General features: G+C 43.2%; 1 protein-coding gene across 10 annotated transcripts in view; it reads left to right on the forward strand.

The window, feature by feature from the left end:
- Positions 1-17,686, forward strand: part of LOC122064519 (protein ENHANCED DISEASE RESISTANCE 2-like) — an 88,190-nt gene extending 70,504 nt beyond the window's left edge. For 2 of the 10 annotated variants that reach the window (XR_006135737.1, XR_006135739.1), the window contains 3 exons: positions 13,276-13,376; positions 13,449-13,558; positions 16,955-17,019. Coding sequence is in view for 7 of the 10 variants with exons in the window: in XM_042628229.1 (XP_042484163.1) it covers positions 13,276-13,376; positions 13,463-13,558; positions 16,937-17,036 (297 nt within the window). In the remaining 3 variants the exon portion in view is untranslated. Of the gene's footprint in view, positions 1-13,275; positions 13,377-13,448; positions 13,559-16,936 lie in introns of all 10 variants that reach the window. The other 8 variants (XR_006135738.1, XM_042628229.1, XM_042628232.1 and 5 more) reach the window with 8 other exon arrangements.
- The last annotated feature ends 3,416 nt before the right edge of the window (positions 17,687-21,102 follow it).

The following is a 21,102-nucleotide window of genomic DNA, read 5'->3' on the forward strand; positions in this document are numbered from 1 at the left end:
TTTACCTCCTTAGGGAGGTTATGGAAAATACAATAAGAGACAAGAATATAATAAACTTGTTCCCACCAATTGCAGTTGCACCTTATAAACTGCACTTCCATCCCGCTGTGGGCTTCCCTTCCAAGGCTGCAACTCCATTTTTGGTGCATTGAGGGCCTCAACAATAATAGTTCGATCATTGGAAGTCTCCTTTACTCTGACACCTGAACTAAGCAGAAAGACCACCTTGCTTATGCTGGATTTGCATAGATGTCCCTTCCAGTGAGCCACTGCCTTCCATCACAGTGAATGACAGGGATGATTTCTCCTTCCAGCAGGACATAGTGTTCGAGTGGACCCCTTCCCATTGCTTAGTCTATAAGCTCGTCAAGCAAGACTTGAAGCTTTGCTCTACCAAACCGCTAACTTCTACCCCCTGCAACCCTCCTAGTTCCAACTCCGATGCATTCTGACCTCCATGAACCCTTATAGACTCCTTTACCCCCTCCTTTAATCCCTCTCAGAGGTGTAAAAACTGTAGAGGCATAAAACTAATGAGTTATAAAATTGTGGGAGAAGGTTATTGAAGCCCACCTGAGAAGAGAAGCTACTATCTCAGAGAACCAATTCGGTTTTATGTCAGGTAGATCCATGAAAGAAACAATTACTTACTTAAAAGCTCATAAAAATATTTAAAGCTTATAAGAATGATTTCCATATGTTTTTTATTGACCTAGAAAAAGCCTATGACAAGTCTGTAGAGAGTTATTCTAATATGTACTTGTCGAGTAAATATGTGGATATAATTAAAGAGATGTATGAGGGTGTGGTGACTAGTGTGAGAACCGTGGGAGGTCAAGACATCAAATTCCCACAATTAGGCTACATAAAGGATCAGCTTTAAGTGCTTATTGTTTACGCTTATCATGGATGGTTTAACTAGGAACATTCAAGACAAGGTTCTGTGGTGTGTGCTCTTTGCTGATGATATTTTTTTGGTGGATAATGCAAATTTGGAGTTATGGAGATCAACCTTGGAGTCAATAGAATTTAAGATAAGTAAAATGAAGACGATGTATATGATGTGTAACTTTAGTCACACTATGTTTGATAATGAAATGGTGAAAATTGAGGAGAGACATATACCGTAAGTTATTATTTTAGATATCTAGGGTCAACCATTAATAAAAGGGGTGACATGGGGTATGATGTTTCACAGAGAATTAAAGTGGGATGGATGAAGTGGAGAGATGCTTCTAGAGTGTTGTGTGATTGACGTATTCATATTCCTTTAAAGCTTAAAGGAAAATTCTATAGGACTGTCTTACAACCAGTTTATGATGTATAGGGTTGAATGATGGGTAGTTAAGAAGTTTTATATAGATAAGCTATATGTACCAGAGAAGAGGATGTTGGGATTGATGTGCGGAAAAACTATGAAGGATTAAGTAAAGAATGACCACATTAGAGCTAATTTGGTAGTTTTCCCAATTCATGATAAAATTTTGAGAAAGTCATTTAATGTGGCATTGCCATGTTCAATGGAGGCCTTGAGATGCACCAGTAAAAGGGAGTAATTTGATTCAGATTAAAGAAACTAAAAGATATAGGGGCAACCCTTAAATGACCATAGGATAAGTAGAGAGGAAAGACATGCATAGTTTAAGTCTTATCACAGGTTCGGCCTCGAATAGAGTTGATTGGAAGGCAAGGATCCATGTAGCAACCTCATTTAGGTGGGATTTTCTAGGTTGTTGTGTTTCTCTCCTTTCCTATATTATTATTATTATTATTATTATTAATTTTTTGCGCAGATCTATGTAGCTGACCTCCTTTAGTTGGGATAAGGCTGAGTTGTTATTGAATGTTTGCTACTATTTCACCTAAATTTAGGAATTGTTAGGGAAGTGCAGTGTCAATGTATACATCAACACCCCCACATGTGCAAGCCAAGATCCCATCGTCTTTGCACGTGGAACTCACTTGGCATTTCCTTCACGTAGATACGATACGATACAGACCGATACTTTAAACCATGATCTTATGTTTGGTTGTGATAAAAAGTTCACCTGCTTGTGCCTAGAGAAGATAATTTGATGGCCCATTCAGTTTAATATATGTAATCTGAACACTGACATTATCCATGGGAGGTTTAGAATCATCCATAATGCGGTAGATAGTAGATTTCTTTCACGAAGAATAAATGTTATGGAACCTGGCACAAGAAGCACCACCAATAACAACAACCAGCAGCCGAAACAATAACCCGGAGGCATGAGGCTCAAAAACTGCCAAATCCTCAAAACAGCAAATTGCAGAAAACAAACCCTCAAAATTGCAGATGGTCAGAATTTTCTATTTTGTTCTGAACCATTGACCACAGATAGTATAGTAGAGGGAGAAACAGCCCTCCAAAAATCAGTGGTCAATTCACGAGAGACAAGGTGCTTGTAAAATCTCCCGAAAAAGTAGGGTCTTGCCTAAAAAAATTAAGGTTTTGGAAGGAGCAAGGGGAATTTGATCTTCCAAATCAGAGGAACATGATCAATGCATAAAACAGTATTCATAATGACGGTTGTGACTTACTAGAGGAGAGGAATAACCAACATCATTAAACAAGATCCATCTATGCGAAAGGAGAGAAAACCCTATACACATAAGACAAAATGGCAAACCCTAGCCGAGATGAGTGTATCTCTAGTGAAAGTTATTCCTTCTCCAATAACTTTTGTAAAGACTAATGATGAAACCCTAGTTGTGCATATTTAAGAAACTAGGGTTCTAACAAACAGAAAACAACATAGGTGGCTTTACACCAAAAGGTAAGGAAAAACCCTTATCATACTTAAAACATGAATCAAGAAGGAATCCCAGGTGTGATGTAGGTTGGGCCACAAGAACCAGCAGTTGGTTCCATCAAGTGAAAGGTCTAATTAGTCCCGCTAGCTTGCCCAATCAAACCAGCATTGAACCAGCAGCATTGTGGTTCAGTTCTGTTCCATTGAGCCAGCCTTTTGGAAGGCTTATGTCCCCATCGTTCCGGCCTGTTGGATTCAGTTTTGGTCTTTATTGTCTTTTGTGAGGCCTAGTCACCAAGCAATCAAAGATGAAGAATGCAGCTTTCTAGAAGAGCCTAGAAATCTCTGTCGATTACAGTTACAACTATGGGTTTTTGTCTTTTTGTGTTGACTGGTCAAAGCACAAGACAGAAGTCTTGTTTCAGCTTCTAGAAGATTCCTTTAGCTTCTATTTTATTTGAATTAGCAAGCAAGTTAGCTTAGGATAGAAATAATTGTTTTCTAATTGGTTAGTTTCCTTTTTCCTAAAAGTTTCCTTTTCCATTACTTTCTAGTTTGTAACAAGCTTAGCCAAGCTATTAGATACCACATTGATTGCAGTTTTTTCACAATTGAATTTAACGAAGTTTTGCTTCTTGTTTGCAAGTATGTAGCCTGAGAAAGGTTTAGTTCAACAGCTGTGATAGCTGTGGGTGAGAGACCCAAGGCTGAGATAGCCCGCATAGCCTACCCCCACCCACAACTATCCATCGATTCTTTTCTCTCCTCTTTTCTGTTTGCTGATAATTCAGAGTGCTATTACTACTATTGAAGACCTACAGTAGCTGCTTGAAGACCATCAATAGTTGCTGTTCGGAATACACAATTTCTCCCCAATCGATTCTCAGATTTCCAGGTTTTCTGGGCAGGTGTTCGATCCCTGGTTCTCCCAGCTCTGTGATCAGATCAGACCAGCCTTTTGGGGTTTTGTTCAGCACCCCAAGAGTGACACTCAACCAGCCTTGGAAGGCCATCTGAGGCCTGTAGCTGCGGCTGGTGGATTACTCCCATTTGTTTCCTTTCTCATGCAAACAGTACAACTTCCAATCCATCCATCAGAAGTTGATGATATTTGGAGGTTTTGTTTGCCCATATAAGATCTCCCTTCAATCTAAATTTCACGGCCAACTGAGACCTATTTTATTCAAGTTTTAGCCTAATCTGGGTTATATTTCTCAATTATACTTGCTGTCCATATCTAACACTATTGTTTACCTACTGTTTGGAGCCTATTACTATTATTATCTGGGCTTGATTACATCTGCAATCTTCCTTACATTTAGATGCTAAACTTAATGCTCCAATACTATATGACAATATTAGAGCCTGAACCAGTACCTGGACATAAGAAAGAAGAGCAGAGAGAAGTTGAGGAGAGGAAGAGACCATAAGAGAGGATAAGAGAAAACAACACATGGTTTGAGTAGTGAACAGGATCCTCAAATCGTGGGGAGGGGGAATTTATTTATAATAACCAAAAAGAAAGTACAATGTAAAGACTGGGTCTACAACCCAGAGCCAAAGAACAAAAGAAATAAAGACTGACATATGACAATAATATCCATCACTAAAAGAACTGACACAGGCACACCTAAACCCAAACATAACCACATTACTTAACACTGCCACTACATCTTGATTATTGAGCTTTTCACATTTGGATGGGCCCATAGCGACTCCATTGCTGCTATAATATTGTTGGCCCATAGCGACTACATTGCTGCTATAATATTGTTTCTACTTTCTATACTATTGCGATATGGTCGGATTGCTGTTTGCTAGCTAATTGCATACCAGCCATTGGATTGTCTTCGAGTTTTTGGCCTCTGTTTTGCATGCCCCTCCATTATTTGTCCACGTGTAGTGCTACACGTAGGGGAAGATTGGAATTAGTATATGATATTTGTAGATTATTATTATTCACTACCAATGTCATCAACATAGTGTCTATTGTTTATTGAAGATTAATTAATATTTCCTTATCAAAAAACCTCATATCATATATTAGTTTGCAAGAACTTCAAGAGAAACCTAATCTAGCCCGCTTGGAGCAGCCTGGCCTCATGTTGCTCCCCCCTCTCATCCTCATCCTCTCCCTCTCTTTTCTTTTCTTCTTTTCGCTATCCCTCTTAACTTTTTTCTTCTTCTTCTTCTCCTTCTTCTTCTTTGGTCGCACATGTTTGGGAGGTCGTGATCTGCCCCTTGCCATCTCCCTTGTCCTTCCTCTCCCGTCTTAACTCAGATCCGGTGAGACTTGAGCCGCTGCTCATCAGGCTTGACTTTGTGCTGCTGGCCTTGCCGCAGCTCTAATCTGGTCCTTGATGGTACCGGGGTTCTCCTGATCGTCCCAGATTGACTCGTTGGCTCCTCCATCGGTGTTCTCTTGGCCTGCAGCCGCTCATCCTCGAGCTGCTGCTCTGATCAGGTATGGCTTTGTGTCACCGGCCAACTGCTGCTTTGACCTACTTTGATCTGGATACGTGGCCAGATTCTCCAGATCCTCCTAGATAGATACGTTGGCTCCTACTCCTTCCGCCGATGCTCTCTGGGCCTGTAGCCGCTCATCCTTGAGTCTATAAACAGTTTGGGTGTCCCTTTTTGCCGCTGGCCAAGCCATGCTTTCTTCTAGATCCTTAGTAGATTCAAAGAGTTCTCCAGTTCCTCCCTAATTGAATCGTTTGCTCCATCTGTGCTTTCTTGGCAAGCTACCTGCAAGCTTGCAGCCCACAAGGCTGCTAGCCATGCTCGGCCAATAACCACTTCGTCGATGCCCTCCACAACTTTGGCACCCCATCTTTGTGGCTATCACTTCTGCTAGGTCAGCTTCTCGCTTGGCGTGGCCTCCGCTAGGCCAGCACCCCTCCGCCGTGGCTGCCTTTTTGTTGTCAGAGCTCCGATTCATGTCTTAGCGGCTTGGAAGTTGAAGTGATATACGATTGGTAAGGTTTGGTGGAAACCTACCTGAAATTTCCTTGTTTGTCCCTCCTTAATTTGTGCTTCTTGGCTCTTGTTAGAGTTTTAAGTTGTTTGGGATTCTTGGCTCTTTTTTTATTTTAATCCCATGTGGCTTTGTGATGTGTTACTGCCGAAAATCCATATGAGCTGATCCTGCACAAGCACAGAAGGCAGAGGCCCGGAGGTATCTCTGGGATTAGTCCTCCGACGCCCAAGTTAGAGACCGGCAGAATAGTTTTTCACAGGAGTAATGGTGTGGGTCTATTCACTTACCTCTCCCCTCCTTTCGGGCTCTCTCTTATAGTGCTTAGGGTTTAGGATTTCTTTTTGGGAGTCCCCCTCGGGTCCGCCTTTTTCCCATTCTGAGTCCTACTCGGATACGTCCTATCCCCTTTGTGGGGAATATTCCCCCTTCAGGTATCTTCTCTTCACATGGTTTACGTGGTTAGAATCCTTGCGGCCTCTATCAGGTGGGCGGCACGTGTCCTTCCCTTGGATACGTGTTCTTACCTTACTGTGTAATTAATTTGGCCGTATCAGCAGCCCCTTTACTTCCACTAGGTGGCTCTTCCTGTGGGAGTAATTATGTCTTTCATCATTTTCTTTCCAATTCATGTGTCCCTTAGGCCTTATTCCTTCGGCCTCGCCTTTCGTGCCGCCCACGACCAAGACCTTTGGTCAGGCCAGCTCGGCCCTTGCCTAAGCCCCCGACAGAGGTAAGGACCTTCGATTAGGTCCGATCGGCCTGGGCTTGAGTCCTCAACCGACGTAAGGACCTTCGGTCAGGTCCCCTTGGCATTTGCCTGAGCACCCAACTGAGGTAAGGACCTTTGGTCAGGTCCGCTCAGCTTAAGCTTGAGTCCCCAACCGAAGTAAGGTCCTTCGGTCAGGTCCTCTCAGCCTTTTCCTGAGCCCCACAACCGAGGTGAGGACCTTCGGTCAGGTCTGCTCGGCCTTTGCCTAAGCTCCCAACCGAGGTAAGGACCTTCGGTCAGGTCCGCTCGGCCTTTTCCTGAGCCCCCAACTGAGGTAAGGACCTTCGGTCAGGTCCACTCGGTTTGGGCCTGAGCACCCATCCGAGGTAAGGACCTTCGGTTAGGTCCGCTCGGCTTGGGCCTGAGCCCCCAACTGAAGTAAGGACCTTCGGTCAGGTCCGCTCTGCCTTTGCTTATGCCCCCAACCGAGGTCAGAACCTTCGGTTAGGTCCGCTCGACTTGGGCCTGAGCTCCCAACCGAGGTAAGGACCTTTGGTCAGGTCGGCTCGGCCTTGGTCTGAGCCCCCAACCGAGGTAAGGACCTTTGGTCCGGTCCGCTTGGCTTGGGCCTGAGTTCCTAACCGAGGTAAGGACCTTCAGTCAGGTCCGCTCGTCCTTTGCCTGAGCACCCAACTGAGGTAAGGACCTTCGGTCAGGTCGGCTCTGGCTTAAACCTCGAGGGAGGTGATTGATGACGTGATGGCGCCATTAATGCTCGGGCAGTCGTATCGTTTTTCTACCATTTATATAGTTTGGGGGTCCATTTGTGGGCCACTTTTGTTTTTCCCTCGGAGAGCCTTCTTTCGGTTTAGGTGTTTCTTTCGGAGAGCTTCCCCTCGGTCTCAGTTTTCTTTTTCTTTAGCATCTCTTCCGGATCAAAAGTAAATACAATGTCCAGTTCATCTGGGTACAACCCCTTGTCCTCTAAGAGGGCAATGTCCAACCGAAGGGGTTGAAGCCCCGGGGGGATCCCAAGGATGTCCTCGGGCTCTTCCCCCGATTTTCCCTCATCTCGTGACTCATCATTCATGGCCTTACCGTCTGGGTCCGAGGTGGCTCAAATGGTGAGGTGTTCAGAGAGAGGGTGCTTGAATCCCAAGCCTAGACCCATGACCCCCTTGAGGTGGAAGCTCTCCACTTCCACCATGGACGAGCTGGAGTTGGTGGAACTAAGGGCCTCCGTTAGTATTTCGGATGCTTTCGAGCTCTGACTACCGAAACCGACCGATCGAGCCAGCTATCGGAACTCTGAAGAACTGTGCTTATACAAGGAGGCCTTCAAGGCCGGCCTTCGCCTTCCCTTCCAGCCTTTCTTCGCCCTAGCCTCGGCCCTAGAGATTTGCACCGCATGATGACATGAAGGAAGTTAATACGAAGTACGAAGACCGGAGGCAAATAAACTTGGGCTGGCCTAAGACTCACCCGGGTTAAGCCCGAATCTGAATAAAACGGCGTCGGACTTAAGGCTGTCGGACTCAACTGGAGGGCAAGTGTCTTGATGCCTCGCCATCGCCATTGACTCCGCGTCTGTCCCAAAAAGGGCAGGGGCGGAGTTCACCGTCCTCAAATCAGGGATATCCCAGACAGTGCCGAAGGGCACCCCCTTGAACGACCTCACGAAGAATTTCTCCTTTCACCCTTGGATCGACGTTGGGTAACCATTCAGCAGCCGAAGGTCTTTCCGAGGGCTGAAATAGTACCAGCCAGAAAGCCCCTTACTGGCCTGGAGGAGGAAGCAATTGACGAAGAGTGGGAGGGAGAGAGGCCTTTGGTGCCTAGAGAAGAGGACGACGAAGGGGGCTGCTGCTGCAGAGAGGTAGGTCCAAATAAGGGAGGTTAGGGCACGGGATGCACAGCAGCAACAGAAGCAGAAGAGGAAGGAGAAGAAGAAAGGGGCCGCCCCCTCCTCCGAAGCTCCCCTTCGAAGAAAAGGGCCAAGGTCGAAGGACCTAGCACCGAAGCGGTCCAGGCCCTCGCTGTTCCAGGCCACAACTTGTCTGCCTGAGATACTTCTCTGGTGGTTGACTTCAGAAGCCCGAGGGTCACGAATATCTGAGCCGAGTTTGGCTTCGTCCCTCAGTGGTCGGTCATGGAGGACAACACTATCCGAGATGCCGCGGAAGCACAACTCCAGGGGATGGTGGCCATGATAACTAGCTCCTGCATCTTCATGGTAGGGTTCGGTCTTCAAAACCTTAATTATTATCATTACGAAATTCTGACCATCGATGTCTTACACAGGCCCAAAACCAAGTGGGTCAGTTGGTGATCCGGGCTAAAGCCTTGGCCCGAGACCTCGAGGCTTCCGAACACAAGAGAAGTCTACCCTCAGGAATGAGTGTTCGGTCCTCCTCGAGAAGGTGGAGCACCTGGAAGCGAACCTTCTTCGTACTCTCTCGGAATGCGATCGAAAGCTTGTGGAGCTGAAGGCATAGATGGCGGTAAGGGTTCAGGAGGCCGAGATCCGAGGGGCCGAGAAGTATAGGGTCTCTGAGGACTTTCGGGAGGAGGTCAGGCGTGCCATTGCCCTTGGGTTCACAATGGGTGCTACCAAGGTCCGAGACTGGGTCCTCGAGTATAACCAGAGGTCTCTTTTGAGGACAACGGGCTCATTTTCAAAGAGGAGGGTGTTGAGGCAGCCTCGACAGCCACCGAGGTGGCCGGCGCCGACGACGAAGGCCGTAGCGAGGAAGGTGAGGTTCAGCTGCAACACGAGGTGCCTCTGACTCTTGGTCACGATGGTTCCGATCGGGAGACCCTCCACCATGTTAAGGACGAGGCTGTGAACCCGATGGACGCCTGCTTTGGGTGCAGGGCTTTCCCTCCTTGCTCGGTTTCAAGGATTCCGACCGGACCTTATCAATCCTGTACTACTCCGGTCCTCGTTTTGAGCTCGCTCTGGCTGGATATAGGGCCTTGCGGTGCTCCGCCAATCTTCTGAGAGACGGCTTTGGAGACCTCCTTCATTGCCTCAGCCATTCGGTCATACTTCTCCTGAAGGGCTTCGAACTGCTCCCGTGTCACATATTCCTGCACCCTCGGAGGGTGTGGAGGATTACTATCTCCATGCACCGAATATCTGGCCGAACACTAGTCCCTCACGGAACCTTCCCGATTATCTTTTCCCCGTTCTTCCCCGATTTCCGTCAAGGGAGGGAGCCCTCCTGAAGGTTCCTCCTCATCCATGTTTATACTCGGCGCTGCTCTTGTTTTCTTACGATTGTAGGTTTTCCCCACTATTACTTTCGCTCCCATAGTCGGTGCCCATCTGTTGCTGTCGAAAATCCGTATGAACTGATCGTGCACAAGCATAGAAGGTAGAGGCCCGGAGGTATCTCCGGGATTAGTCCTCCGACGCCCAAGTTAGAGACTGGCAAACAGTTTTTCACAGGAGTAATGGTGTGGGTCTATTCACTTACCTCTCCCCTCCTTTCGGGCTCTCTCTTATAGTGCTTAGGGTTTAGGGTTTCTTTTGGGGAATCCCCCTCGGGTCCGCCTTTTTCCCTTTCTGAGTCCTACTCGGATACGTCCTATCCCCTTTGTGGGGAATATTCCCCCTTCGGGTATCACAATTGGAAGGAATTTTTTCCTTTGGTGCTGATGGTTATCTGGTGCTTATTTTGTTCGTTGCTGTTAGGATTTATTCAGCACGAAGATTTTTCTGTACTGTTTCCATTGTTGATTGGTGTGCCCATGTTGGTGTCACAATTGGAAGGAGTTTTTTCCTTTGGTGCTGATGGTTATCTATCCTTTTGTTCCAAGCTAGAGCCTAGGATATATATGCTCCAGCATGAGTATAAAAATCTGGGATATTCTTATAATTGTACTTTTCTAGTTAGGGCGTTATTTGTAATTCTTTATAAGTTCTGTCCTTAGTTGCTATTAGGGTCACGGAGACAAGGCGAACCAAGGTGGTGGAGGGTCATCTAAGCGCTTAGGTGAGAAGGTGCATGCCTTGAGGCGAACAAGGCGACCAATTATTATTTTTTATTTTCCCTATTTTCTAACATTATTTAGTAAGTTATATATACCTTGTATCATAAAAAATGAAGATTAAGCAACATCAAGTCATTAAAAATCAACATTTAGCCATATTAAATCATAAAAAATTAACATTAAGTCATATTAAGTTAAAAAAAATAAAAATTTACAGAAATGCTCTGGTTCTATAATAAGTTTGACTGGTTAAATGATATTATTTTTACATGAGACTTTTTGTATCAGTTATAATATAAAATCAGCTTTCCAACAAGTCTAAGATTACTTAAATCTGAGTTGTAATGACAAAGTTATGCTCCGGTCAAACTTATTTTTAAGTGCACGAATGCTGTTAAAATCGCCTGAATGAAAATAATTTTATGGATATCAAAACAAAAAATTATTTTACCGGACTTTTGGTTTTTAGCAATGTTTTAACATGATAGAATTTATAAAATTTTCATAATTAAGAAAAACTCCAGCATTTAAAAGCTAAAAATCGCCCTATAACCAAAATCTAGTTTTTCTTCTTAGACTGGGGGGGTTGAATTTTTATCCTTTTGGAATTTGATTTTTAAACTATTTTTATTGGATTCAAATAGGGGGTATTTGCTTATTTATGAATAATATCTTAAGTAAATGAAATAACAAATATAAGAACGGTTTTCTACTTAGAGCCTTGGCGATGCCTTGACAACTATGTTAATGCCTTGTAATATGCAAAATTTGTGTTATAGATAAACATGGGGCAATGGTTAGGCTAATCTAGTCTAGCTATGAGAACGGTTTTCTACTTTTCTTCTCTGCTTCCCTCTTCTTCCTTTCTTCCGTGCTGTGCTGTTTGTTACCTTTTCACATTTTTTCATAGGCCCCCTACACCTTGTACCGCATGGCACCACATCCAGAGCTGGGTGTGTGTGTGTGTGTGTGGCTTGCACGTGCGGGGGTGTTGTGTATGGATATTGTGGCCTTTAACAACTCGAGCTTTTGGGATAAGCGGTTGTAACACAGATGATTTCTATTACAAGTTATTAGATTCTGTCTTTTTTTTTTTTTTTGGGTGGGCAAATAATTTAGTAACAAGGGGAAGAGGTGGGGGGGATATACCAAGCTAATAGGAACCGAACTGCACAAGGTAGGGGGAAACAACCCAAATGGGCAGGGGGGATCAAAATACACAAAGGCAAGCCCTAAGAGACAACAATATGCAAGTCCCTTGGGGTTTCAGAAACCAAACCATGCAGGGATATACTAAACTTAGATGAGACATCAAAGTAGATGGAATTCCAAATCTTGTCAAAGGATCTAGAGTTGGAAGTCCATCTAATAAGATTGCACTCCATCCAAAGATGATTGATGGTGGCACAAAAAGTGAGTTTCTAACAGGATCACATATTGATTTACCGCCAAAAGTCATATCGATCCAGATCCATCCTCTCACCAGAGGGAGAGGCCTTCGCCTGGAAAATAACATTTTTTGCAAGGACAAACCTCCAGATGGTTGAGGAAAAAGGGCAGTCAAAGAAGAGGTGGTTACTGTCTTTCGCACTATCCAACAAAGTCAGCAATTGGGAGGGATAGGGATGTGATGGTAGATGAGGAAGGCTTGGGTGAGGACTGAGGAGGCAGTTGGAGAGGGCTCTCTAGGCAGTGAAGCTATGGTGGGGGATATGGGAAGTGAACCAAATAACCTTTTTCCAGAGGGTGGAAGGGCCAGAAGTGCGGACCAAGTTCCCGGCAGAGGAAGAGGAGAAACCCCCAGAAGAGGAGGGGGACCAGAGGATTTTGTCAGTTCTATCATGAGAGGGAGGGGGGATTCTGTCCTTTATTTGTGTCATTTATCCATGTTAACTCAAGATATTGTTCCTACTCCCTCATGCTATTGACGATCATCTTAGCGAAACAATAGTTGAAGAACCATACCTATCGTTGAATCACGTCTCTAACAACTTATATTGCTAGTTGAGTCTTCAAATAAATAATAGACCCAGGAACACCACTACTATTTTGAATACCTTATTCATCTTAGAGAGGGTGTATTTGGTCTTGAGGCATACATTTCTCACTTCATTTGCTACATGTTGATTGTGTTTTTCATGCAATTTATGTTGTTTATACAAATTATTAGAAATAATAAAACTTCACTAGAATGCTGTTCATACAATTTATGTTTAATAAAACAAAGTATCAGAAAGAAATTGAACTTTACTGGAAATCGTTGTTATTCTGTATAGTCAGAGTTGGACGGGAGGTTGTCCATGTATCCTTCTTCCTTATTGTCTTCCCTTCTCCTTTTTCCTTACTATAATCTATGGCCTATAAAAAATAAAAAATAAAAATAAGAAAAGAAGGGAGAAATAATTACTTGATTGGTGTTCTTTTCTTTTTCCTTTTTCCTTTTTCCCCCATTTTTTGGGACAGGCGGGTAAGTATTTTCTATGGTATTTAAGTATGCTCACTGAACCTCAAATCTATTAAAACATTTAATGCATGTGTTACAGGGTGTCGATCCTTAGTTAATTTCCAAAGACATACATATATGTATTTTCTGCTTACAAGTTCAAGAAGTTTGGAGACTTCTGTTTCACTTTAGGCATGGGCAGTTCTGTTGTTTACGTAAATTTATAATTTAATATATTTGCAATCGCAATGATTCCTGTTCTGCAAGAAGTATGGAGACTTATGTTTCTCTTTAGGCATATCCAGTTATGTTGTTTACTTAATTTAGAATCTCATATATTTTCTTATAAAATGATTCATGTTCTACACAGAGCGGCAAAGGTGTCCTTGTGAAGGCTGTTAGTGTTGTTGATGCAAGTGCTGATACGGTCTTCAAAGTATTCCTAAGCCCCGACAGACATTGGAGATATGAGTAAGTTGATCAGGCTTTTTACTCTTTCGCCCTCCCCCAGGAAATATAGTTTACAACTCAATTCTTTCATAGAATGGTTTATGCAGGTGGGATATGTTGATTACTGACTTAGAACAAATAGATTCCGTAAATGAGCACTATGATGTTGCCTATGGTACATATGACCCTAACCACCTGACTCGGTAAGTTGTTTCTCATGATGCTGTCTATGGGGAAAATTTTCATTTAACTGTCCTCTACATAAGAATCTATTTTTTTGAAATTTCAATTCATTCATTGCTAAGCCAGTGGACAAAACTTTATTATGACATTGGGGGAAATGGTGAGAAAAGACATGCATGGATTAGATCTCACAAAATAGTGGCTTTGAACCTTCACTAAGGATTTACGTTTTGATTTAGTATATGCACATGCCTACATAACACATACATATGTGCATATATAAATATATATTTAAATTTTTGCATGCTCCCAAAGCATGTTAGAGAATTCTGCTTACCTCTCTAATAAAGCTAAGTAATGCCTGAAAAAATTGGACTCTGCTCCACCAAAATTATTCGTTCCCTGAGGGAGAAATGGATAGTTTCTGCAATCTTCTTCTTTTGCATCACTGCAGTTTGTTGGTTGAAATCAGATTTCAATCAACTCCAGCCAGCATTAGTCTCTATTCTATAATGAGCTCGGAAAAAGGTGCCAGATCTACCATGATCAAGGTTCTAAATCTCGGTTTCAAGGCACGTTTCAGTCAGGCTTGAAACCAAGATACGACAGGTTTTGACTGAAACCAGATCAAAACCTGGTACTTTTTTGGGCCAAGCTCGAAACCTAGGTTATGATGTGCATGAAGTGTTTCTTTGACCTTTTTTTTTTGTGCTGCCTATTTATAACAGTTTACACCTTTTCTAGATTTAGTTTCACTAAAAGAGCCCCCAAACTAGTACTTGTGATTCCAACCCAAGTTTACTAGATTACACTGAATGCTGTTGTACACTAGCCCTATTTTTTTTGGATGAAGAGAAAATTTATTACCAAAAAGGTGAAGAATATACAAGGGAAAGGAGGGGGGAAAAGAAGCCAACAACCCAAGAAAGGGGTGAACAAACTAGCTACAAAGCCTTGCAAGCAAAAAACCAACAAAAAAAGGGAACAACAGCATCATTGGGGAGGCGGGGGGCGGGGGGGGAAGGTTGGAAGGAGAGAGGATGGTAGAGGGGGAGCCCCTAGGAGACAACAACAAGCTTGTTCCTTAGAGAGTTTCTAGTAGGGCGATGGCGAAGAGATGCAAGCTCGGAGCTGACGTCAAAATAGATGGCCTTCCAAATCTTATTATAAGAACGAAAATTAGACGTCCATCTATAAAGATTCCGCTCCATCCAGATATGGTTGATGGTAACACAAAAGGCGAGCTTCCTGTGTTGTCACAAATGGAAGAACAAGCAAAAATCATATCAACCCAGATGTATTCTCGACCAAGGGGGACAACTCTTCTTTGAGAAGGCCAACAACGACTAAGGACCCTCTTCTAAATGATAGAGAAGAAGGGACAAGAGAAAAAAAATGGTCAAAATCTTTAGAGCCATTCCAGCAAAGACAGCAAGAAGGGGGAAACTGAATGTGCTGGTAGATGAGGAAAGACTACGTGGGGAGGCAGTTGTAGAGGGCACGCCAAGCAGTGAAGCTATGGTAGGGGATATGGCTTTTAAACTAATTGATGTTACGTCAATGAGTAAGGGGGATTTGAATCAGACAAAATTCATGGGTCCCAAGAGATTTTGTCATCTCTGCCACGATGGTCCTGTGGGAGAGGGGGTAGGGTAGACTAGATATCAGAAAGGGGGGAAAGGAGGAAGAGGGAGACCAGATTTGGTCCAAGAGGGTGGAGGTGACCATGGCATTTCTGCTCAAACCCGAAGAGTACATATCCTAGGGCTAATCAGAGACAAGAGCACCCCAAAGGGATGCCAAGGATCAAGCCAGAGAGAGGTCGTGGTGCCATTGCCATTGGTAAAGGTTATGACTTTAAGGGCCTTGCATATAGTGCTAGGAATATGCCTCCAAACCTAAGAGGCATCAGAAGATGGCAAAACTATCCAAAGAGAGTCATTTTTAATGAGGGAGTGGGGGGAAAAGTAGACCCAGGAGACCCAGATGTTGTTGTTCTTAGAAGCAATCTTCCAGATGAGAGGTCAAGGTGCCATTGATTCTTCTAAACCCGAAACCAACTTCAGATTTATGGAGGCAGACCGAGGCTCAACTGAGAGGATAAAGGAATTTGAAAGAATCAACCCTTTTCCAAAGGAAGGAGCAAAGGAGAGATTCAATAGCTTCAATTGTGGAATTAGGGAGGAAGAAGACACCCGACCAGTAGAGGTACATAGATTAGACCACCGATCTAGCGACCTCAAACCGGCTAGCGTAAGAGAGAAGTTTTCCTCTCTAAAGCTAGAGTCTTTTCCTAATAAGGTAAAGCATGGGGGTGCGGTGATTGGTAATAAGCCTGGCAGTATTGAGGGGCAGCCCAAAGTATTTGATCGAAAGAGCCAAGGGTGAAGCCTGTAAGCTCAAGTAGGCGAGCATTGGAGGCTTTAGGGACTCTAGAGAGGAAGAGAGGGGATTTAAGGAGGTTGATATGGAGGCCGAGAGATTCTCAAAGAGGAGGAGAGAGGACATGATGTAGGAAATGGAGAGGGGATCAGATTTTGAGAAGATCATGAGATCAGGTTTAAAACTCTTACTTAAAATGGGAAACCTACTCAACTTATGACAACAGATAATAGAACTTCTATTTAGCTTAGGACTTAAGCTACTAACTAATTAATGTGTTTGTCCATAGAAACATATAACCTAAGACTCCAACATGGAATGAGACTCATTTAAAACAATAAAAGCATGCTAAAACTAGGAGAACCAAGCCCATCAGTAGGCTGGTTCGATCAGACCAGATCTGGGATGCTGGGAGGCTGGTTCAAACCTTGGTCTGAACGTCCCTTCTTCGTTCTTCTGTAGGTGATGCCAAACCTGGGATTATCTACATGGATTTTCTGGAGTGGTTCTTTTTGAGGACTTTGGTTGGTCAATACCCTAATGGATCACTCTCGTACATCAGGGAAGGGTCTTGACTCTTGATTCAACTGCTACTAGTAACTTGATGAATTCCTCTTCTCCTCCCTTGCCCCCATCACCCAAGAACCCCAAAAAAGTGATCTTCAGGTTCTTTTTGTTTGGGAAATTCACTATTAGCTTGAATGAACTTTGATTGGCAAACATGCCTATTATAGGTCATATTGTTTATATGAATTTTTTTATGTATCATATAACCCTAAATCAACTTGGACAATTTCTGTTAATTCATAAATTTGAATTCCTACTTCGGTTGGTATATTTCATTTGAAAAACAAGGCTGCTATAATGTGTAATTAATGGAACCCAGTAATAATGGGTTGATGACTGATGAGTTTTACTCTACTTACTATAAGTTACAAAGCATACAGGGTTTTTCTTTTTTTTTTTTTTTTTTTTTTTTTTTAGTGACTGCCATTACTTCTATTGGTAATCCCTAGATGCTGTGGTCTCTCTAGGTGGCAAACCAAAAGGGACTTTGTCTTCTCTAGGCAGTGGTTTTGTGGACAAGATGGATCATATAGTAAGTATCCTCATTGAAAATTCAAAATTTGTTTAGTGTTATGTTGATGATGTTTATAGTGATATGTTGTTCCTTTTCCTATTGTGCATACTGATGTTTGAGACCCTCTCCTACTACTTTATTTGGGCTATTGCTACGTTGTTTAATTTGTTGATGATTTTTCACGTACTACTTCGACTATTCTAGTGAAACATAAGAGTGATGTTTATGATGCCTTCAAAATTTTTTATTAGCTGGTTTGTACTCAGTTTGAAACCAAAATTAAATCTGTTCATTCTGATAATGAGAAGTTCCAAGATGACTTTGATCACTACCCCAGGGAAGTCTCAGTAATTTCTGACATAATACCGAGAGAAGAAACACACAAGTAGGGGAATGGAGAAATACCTCACAAATAGTGCATGGACAAAGGCTGTGAGTGGCTAAACAAGCCAGCGAGGAGGGAAATACCATAGATACACGGCAAAGAGTCCCAAACAATCGTAGGCGACATGGGCAGCGGCCTAGCGAAGGGCGAAAAGGCCAATAGAGGCCTAGTGGAATCGGCATGGCGAATGAGGCCTTAAAAGGTACAACTAGGCAGCGGGGGGCGTGGCGGTGTTGTGATCCAAACGATTTCACTTTTGGTCGTCATGGAGGTGATGAGTTGCAGTGGTTAAGATGGTGCGATATGTATAAGAAAAACAAGTGGTAGGCTGAAGCCTCGGCAGTCGGCAGTGGTTCGAGCCTTCTTTGGAGGTAAAGGAATAAAAAAAAAAAATCCAAAAAATGGATTGGCTTTGATACAAAGTTGAGAAGTAAAGATTAGAGAATGATTTTACTTGTCCATGACTAATAGAGGCCCACTTTATTTATAGATGAGAAATAAATAAGGTATGTTAGGTGAGGAAGACTCATCCTTATCCTAACATACATGTGATACATGTGATACATTTGATACATTGAATCTAGACGGATGAGTTGTAATCCTTATTCTTAATAGATAACTTGTAGGATGACTCTCAAACCAAAACTGTGGGCTCTAATACCAAGTTGAAATGTAAAGGTTGTACAAGAACAAACGAGCAAGAAAGAAGATGGAAGAGGAAGGTTGAAGAAGAAGAAGATGTGATAGAATGTTGTGTGTTAGAGAATTGTCTCGCCCACACCTATATTACTTCACTAATATGACATAAGGAATTATATACACCTCCTTAAGGACGTAATAGTAAAAAAAGGAACAATACAACATAAGACAATAAGTAAATAAACTAGTTCCCAAAGTACCCATTTTTTTGGGTGAATAACTAATCACATTAAGAAGAGGAAGAATATGCAAAGAGAAGAGGGGGGGAGCCACAAAGGATAAGACCGCAGGGGAGGTACCAACAACAGAGTGGCAAGAGCCCAGCTAAGAGAACGAATACATCAAAAGTGGAGGGGGAAATGATGCAGGGGGGAGACCCCACTCTATAATGAGCCTGATCCTTAGGGTGTTTTGCAATGACAAAAACCACTAATCTTGGAGTTGACATCAAAGTAGATGGCTTTCCAAATCTTATCAAAAGATCTAAAGTTTGAAGTTCATCTACGGAGATTGCGCTCCATCCAAATATGGGTAAGCATGGCACCAAAAGTGAGCTTCCCAATCGAATCACCAGTAGATCATCCTCCAAAAGTGATGTCGTGTTAGGGAATATCTAACACGACAGAGGGGAAGGGAGGCTATCTTGGAGGAGACGTCAAAATATATAGCTTTCCAAATCTTATCAAAAGAGTGAGAGTTGGAAGTCCATATACGAAGATTTCTCTCCATCTAAATGGGGATGATTGCAGAATAAAAGGCGAGCGTTCTACATTCTAACGGCCTTTTTTTTTTTTTTTTGGTGCCAATGGTGTTACAGGTGGAATAACCGGCAAAAGTCATATCAACCTAGATCCATTCTCTACTAAGGGGGAGCACTCTTCTCGAGGGCCAGCAATGGCTAAGGATTTTTTTTTTTTCAAATTGAGGAGGAGAAAGGGTAGGAAAAGAAGAGATGGTTAACATCTTCAGTACCATTCCAGCAAAGGGAGCAGGAGGAGGGGACTTGGATGTGTCGGTAGATTAGGAAAGACTGGGTTGGCAAGCAGTTGGAGATGGCTCGCCAGGAAGTGAAACTGTGACGGGGGATGTGTCCCTTATTGTCTTATGGTGGGGTGGAGAAATTTAGAGCAGTCCGTTCCTTTCCAAAGGAAGGAATAAAGAAGGGACTTTGCGGACTTGATTTTAGAGGAAGGGCGAACAAAGATGCTAGACCACAAAAGATATATAGATTGGAGAACATATCTAACAATCTCAAGGCGACTGGCATAAGAGAGGAGTTTACCTTTCCAGAGTTGGAGCTTTTTCCTCATGAAGTCAAGCATAGGAGTGCAATAGTGAGCAAAAAGTCTGGTAGTAATGACGGGAAAGCCTAGTATTTGATAGGGAGATGACCAAGAGAGAAGCCTGTTAAAAGTAGAAGATTTCCTTTAGAGGCGTCAGAAATGCCAGAAAGGAAGAGATGTGACTTGGGAAGATTGATGCAGAGGCTCAAGAGGTTCTCAAAGAGGTGGAGGGAGGACATAATAGAGGAAATGGAATCGGGGTCGACTTTTGAGATCATAAGATCATCAACAAAAGCAAGGTGGGTGAGCAAGAGAGATGTACATTTGGGGATGGGGGATATGAGATGCTGGTTTGTATTGGATTTGATGGACCTGGAGAGAACCTCAAGAGAGAGAGAAAAGAAAGGGTGATAGAGGCATCCTTGTCTAATGCTCCACAGAGGAGTAAAAGAAATCCGCAGGACTACCGTTCACAAAGACAAAGAAGCGAGGGGAGGAGATACAGGAGTTGACCCATTAAACAAAGATTGGAGGAAAAGATTTCTGAAGTAGGACTTTAGAGATGAAGTACCATTTGATAGAATCAAAATCTTTGTGGTTGTCTATTTTGCACAGAGCAGCGGGGGAGTGGGATTTTCTATCAAAACCTCGGACAATTTCGTGGCACATGATTATGTTATCAGTAATGCTTCTCCCAGCAATGAAGGCAGATTGGTTTGCACTAACCATGGAGTCAACAACCGATTGGTTTGCACTAATCACGGAGCCAACAACCGATTAAATGCAATTGGCGAGAATTTTGACTATGAACTTGTAAAGAAGGTTGTAAAGGGAAATAGAACGAAAATCAGATATGGAGTAGGCTCCTTCCTTTTTGGGAATAACGCAATGGAATGTTTGGTTGACTCATTTGATCTGGGAAGGATTGAGGAAGAAGCTACAGATGGTAGAGATGAGGTCAGGTCTGATGATATCCCAACAGGAAGAGAAGAAGCCTATGCTAAAACCATCCAACCTTGGAGCTTTGTTGGAGGCGTGGTAGAGGATGGAGCCAAGATTTAATCGTCGGAGGGAATGGATTGGAGGCTGGGCAAGAGATGATCAGGAATGAATTTGTTGATAAGTTTTAGAGGAAGAGGTTTGGGAGGTGGGAGGTGGGAGGTGGGAGGAGGGAGGGGGTGGAAAAGAGTGGAGAAGTAGTCCACAGCTTCAGCTTTGATGTTAGAAGGAGAATGTAGAATGGAGCCATATCTGGAAGTGAGCAACAGGATGGAGTAAGCGTTGGTCCTAGACTTCAATGATCGGTGGAAGAAGGCAAAGTTGGTGTCACCTAGCTGTAGCCATTTAATTCTATTTTTGGCGGAGAAAGCTTTCTTCCTGGGTAAGGAGTGAGGAGAGCTTAGAAGCAGTCGAGGTTTCTTCAGCCACAAGAGAGGGATTGTGCAAGTTAGATTGGATTCTGACCTGAATGGCCTCAAGCTTATCTTTACTTATACGCACTTTGGAGTAGATGTTGCTGAAGGAAGAGATGTTCCAGGATTTCAGGGTGGATTTAACATTGTGAAGCTTCCTAGCAAAGGCTAAGAGAGGGGAGGGGAAAGCTCGCACAGGGATGCCCAAGCTCTTTTGACAACATGGAGATAGTTATGGTGGAGAGTCCACATGTTGAAGAATTTGAAGGGCTTGGGGCCGAAGGAGATGAGAGGGAAGACATGGAGCATGATATGGCTGTGG

Source organism: Macadamia integrifolia, unplaced genomic scaffold (genome assembly GCF_013358625.1).
Source record: "Macadamia integrifolia cultivar HAES 741 unplaced genomic scaffold, SCU_Mint_v3 scaffold1676, whole genome shotgun sequence".
In the NCBI taxonomy this organism is placed as follows: domain Eukaryota; kingdom Viridiplantae; phylum Streptophyta; class Magnoliopsida; order Proteales; family Proteaceae; genus Macadamia; species Macadamia integrifolia.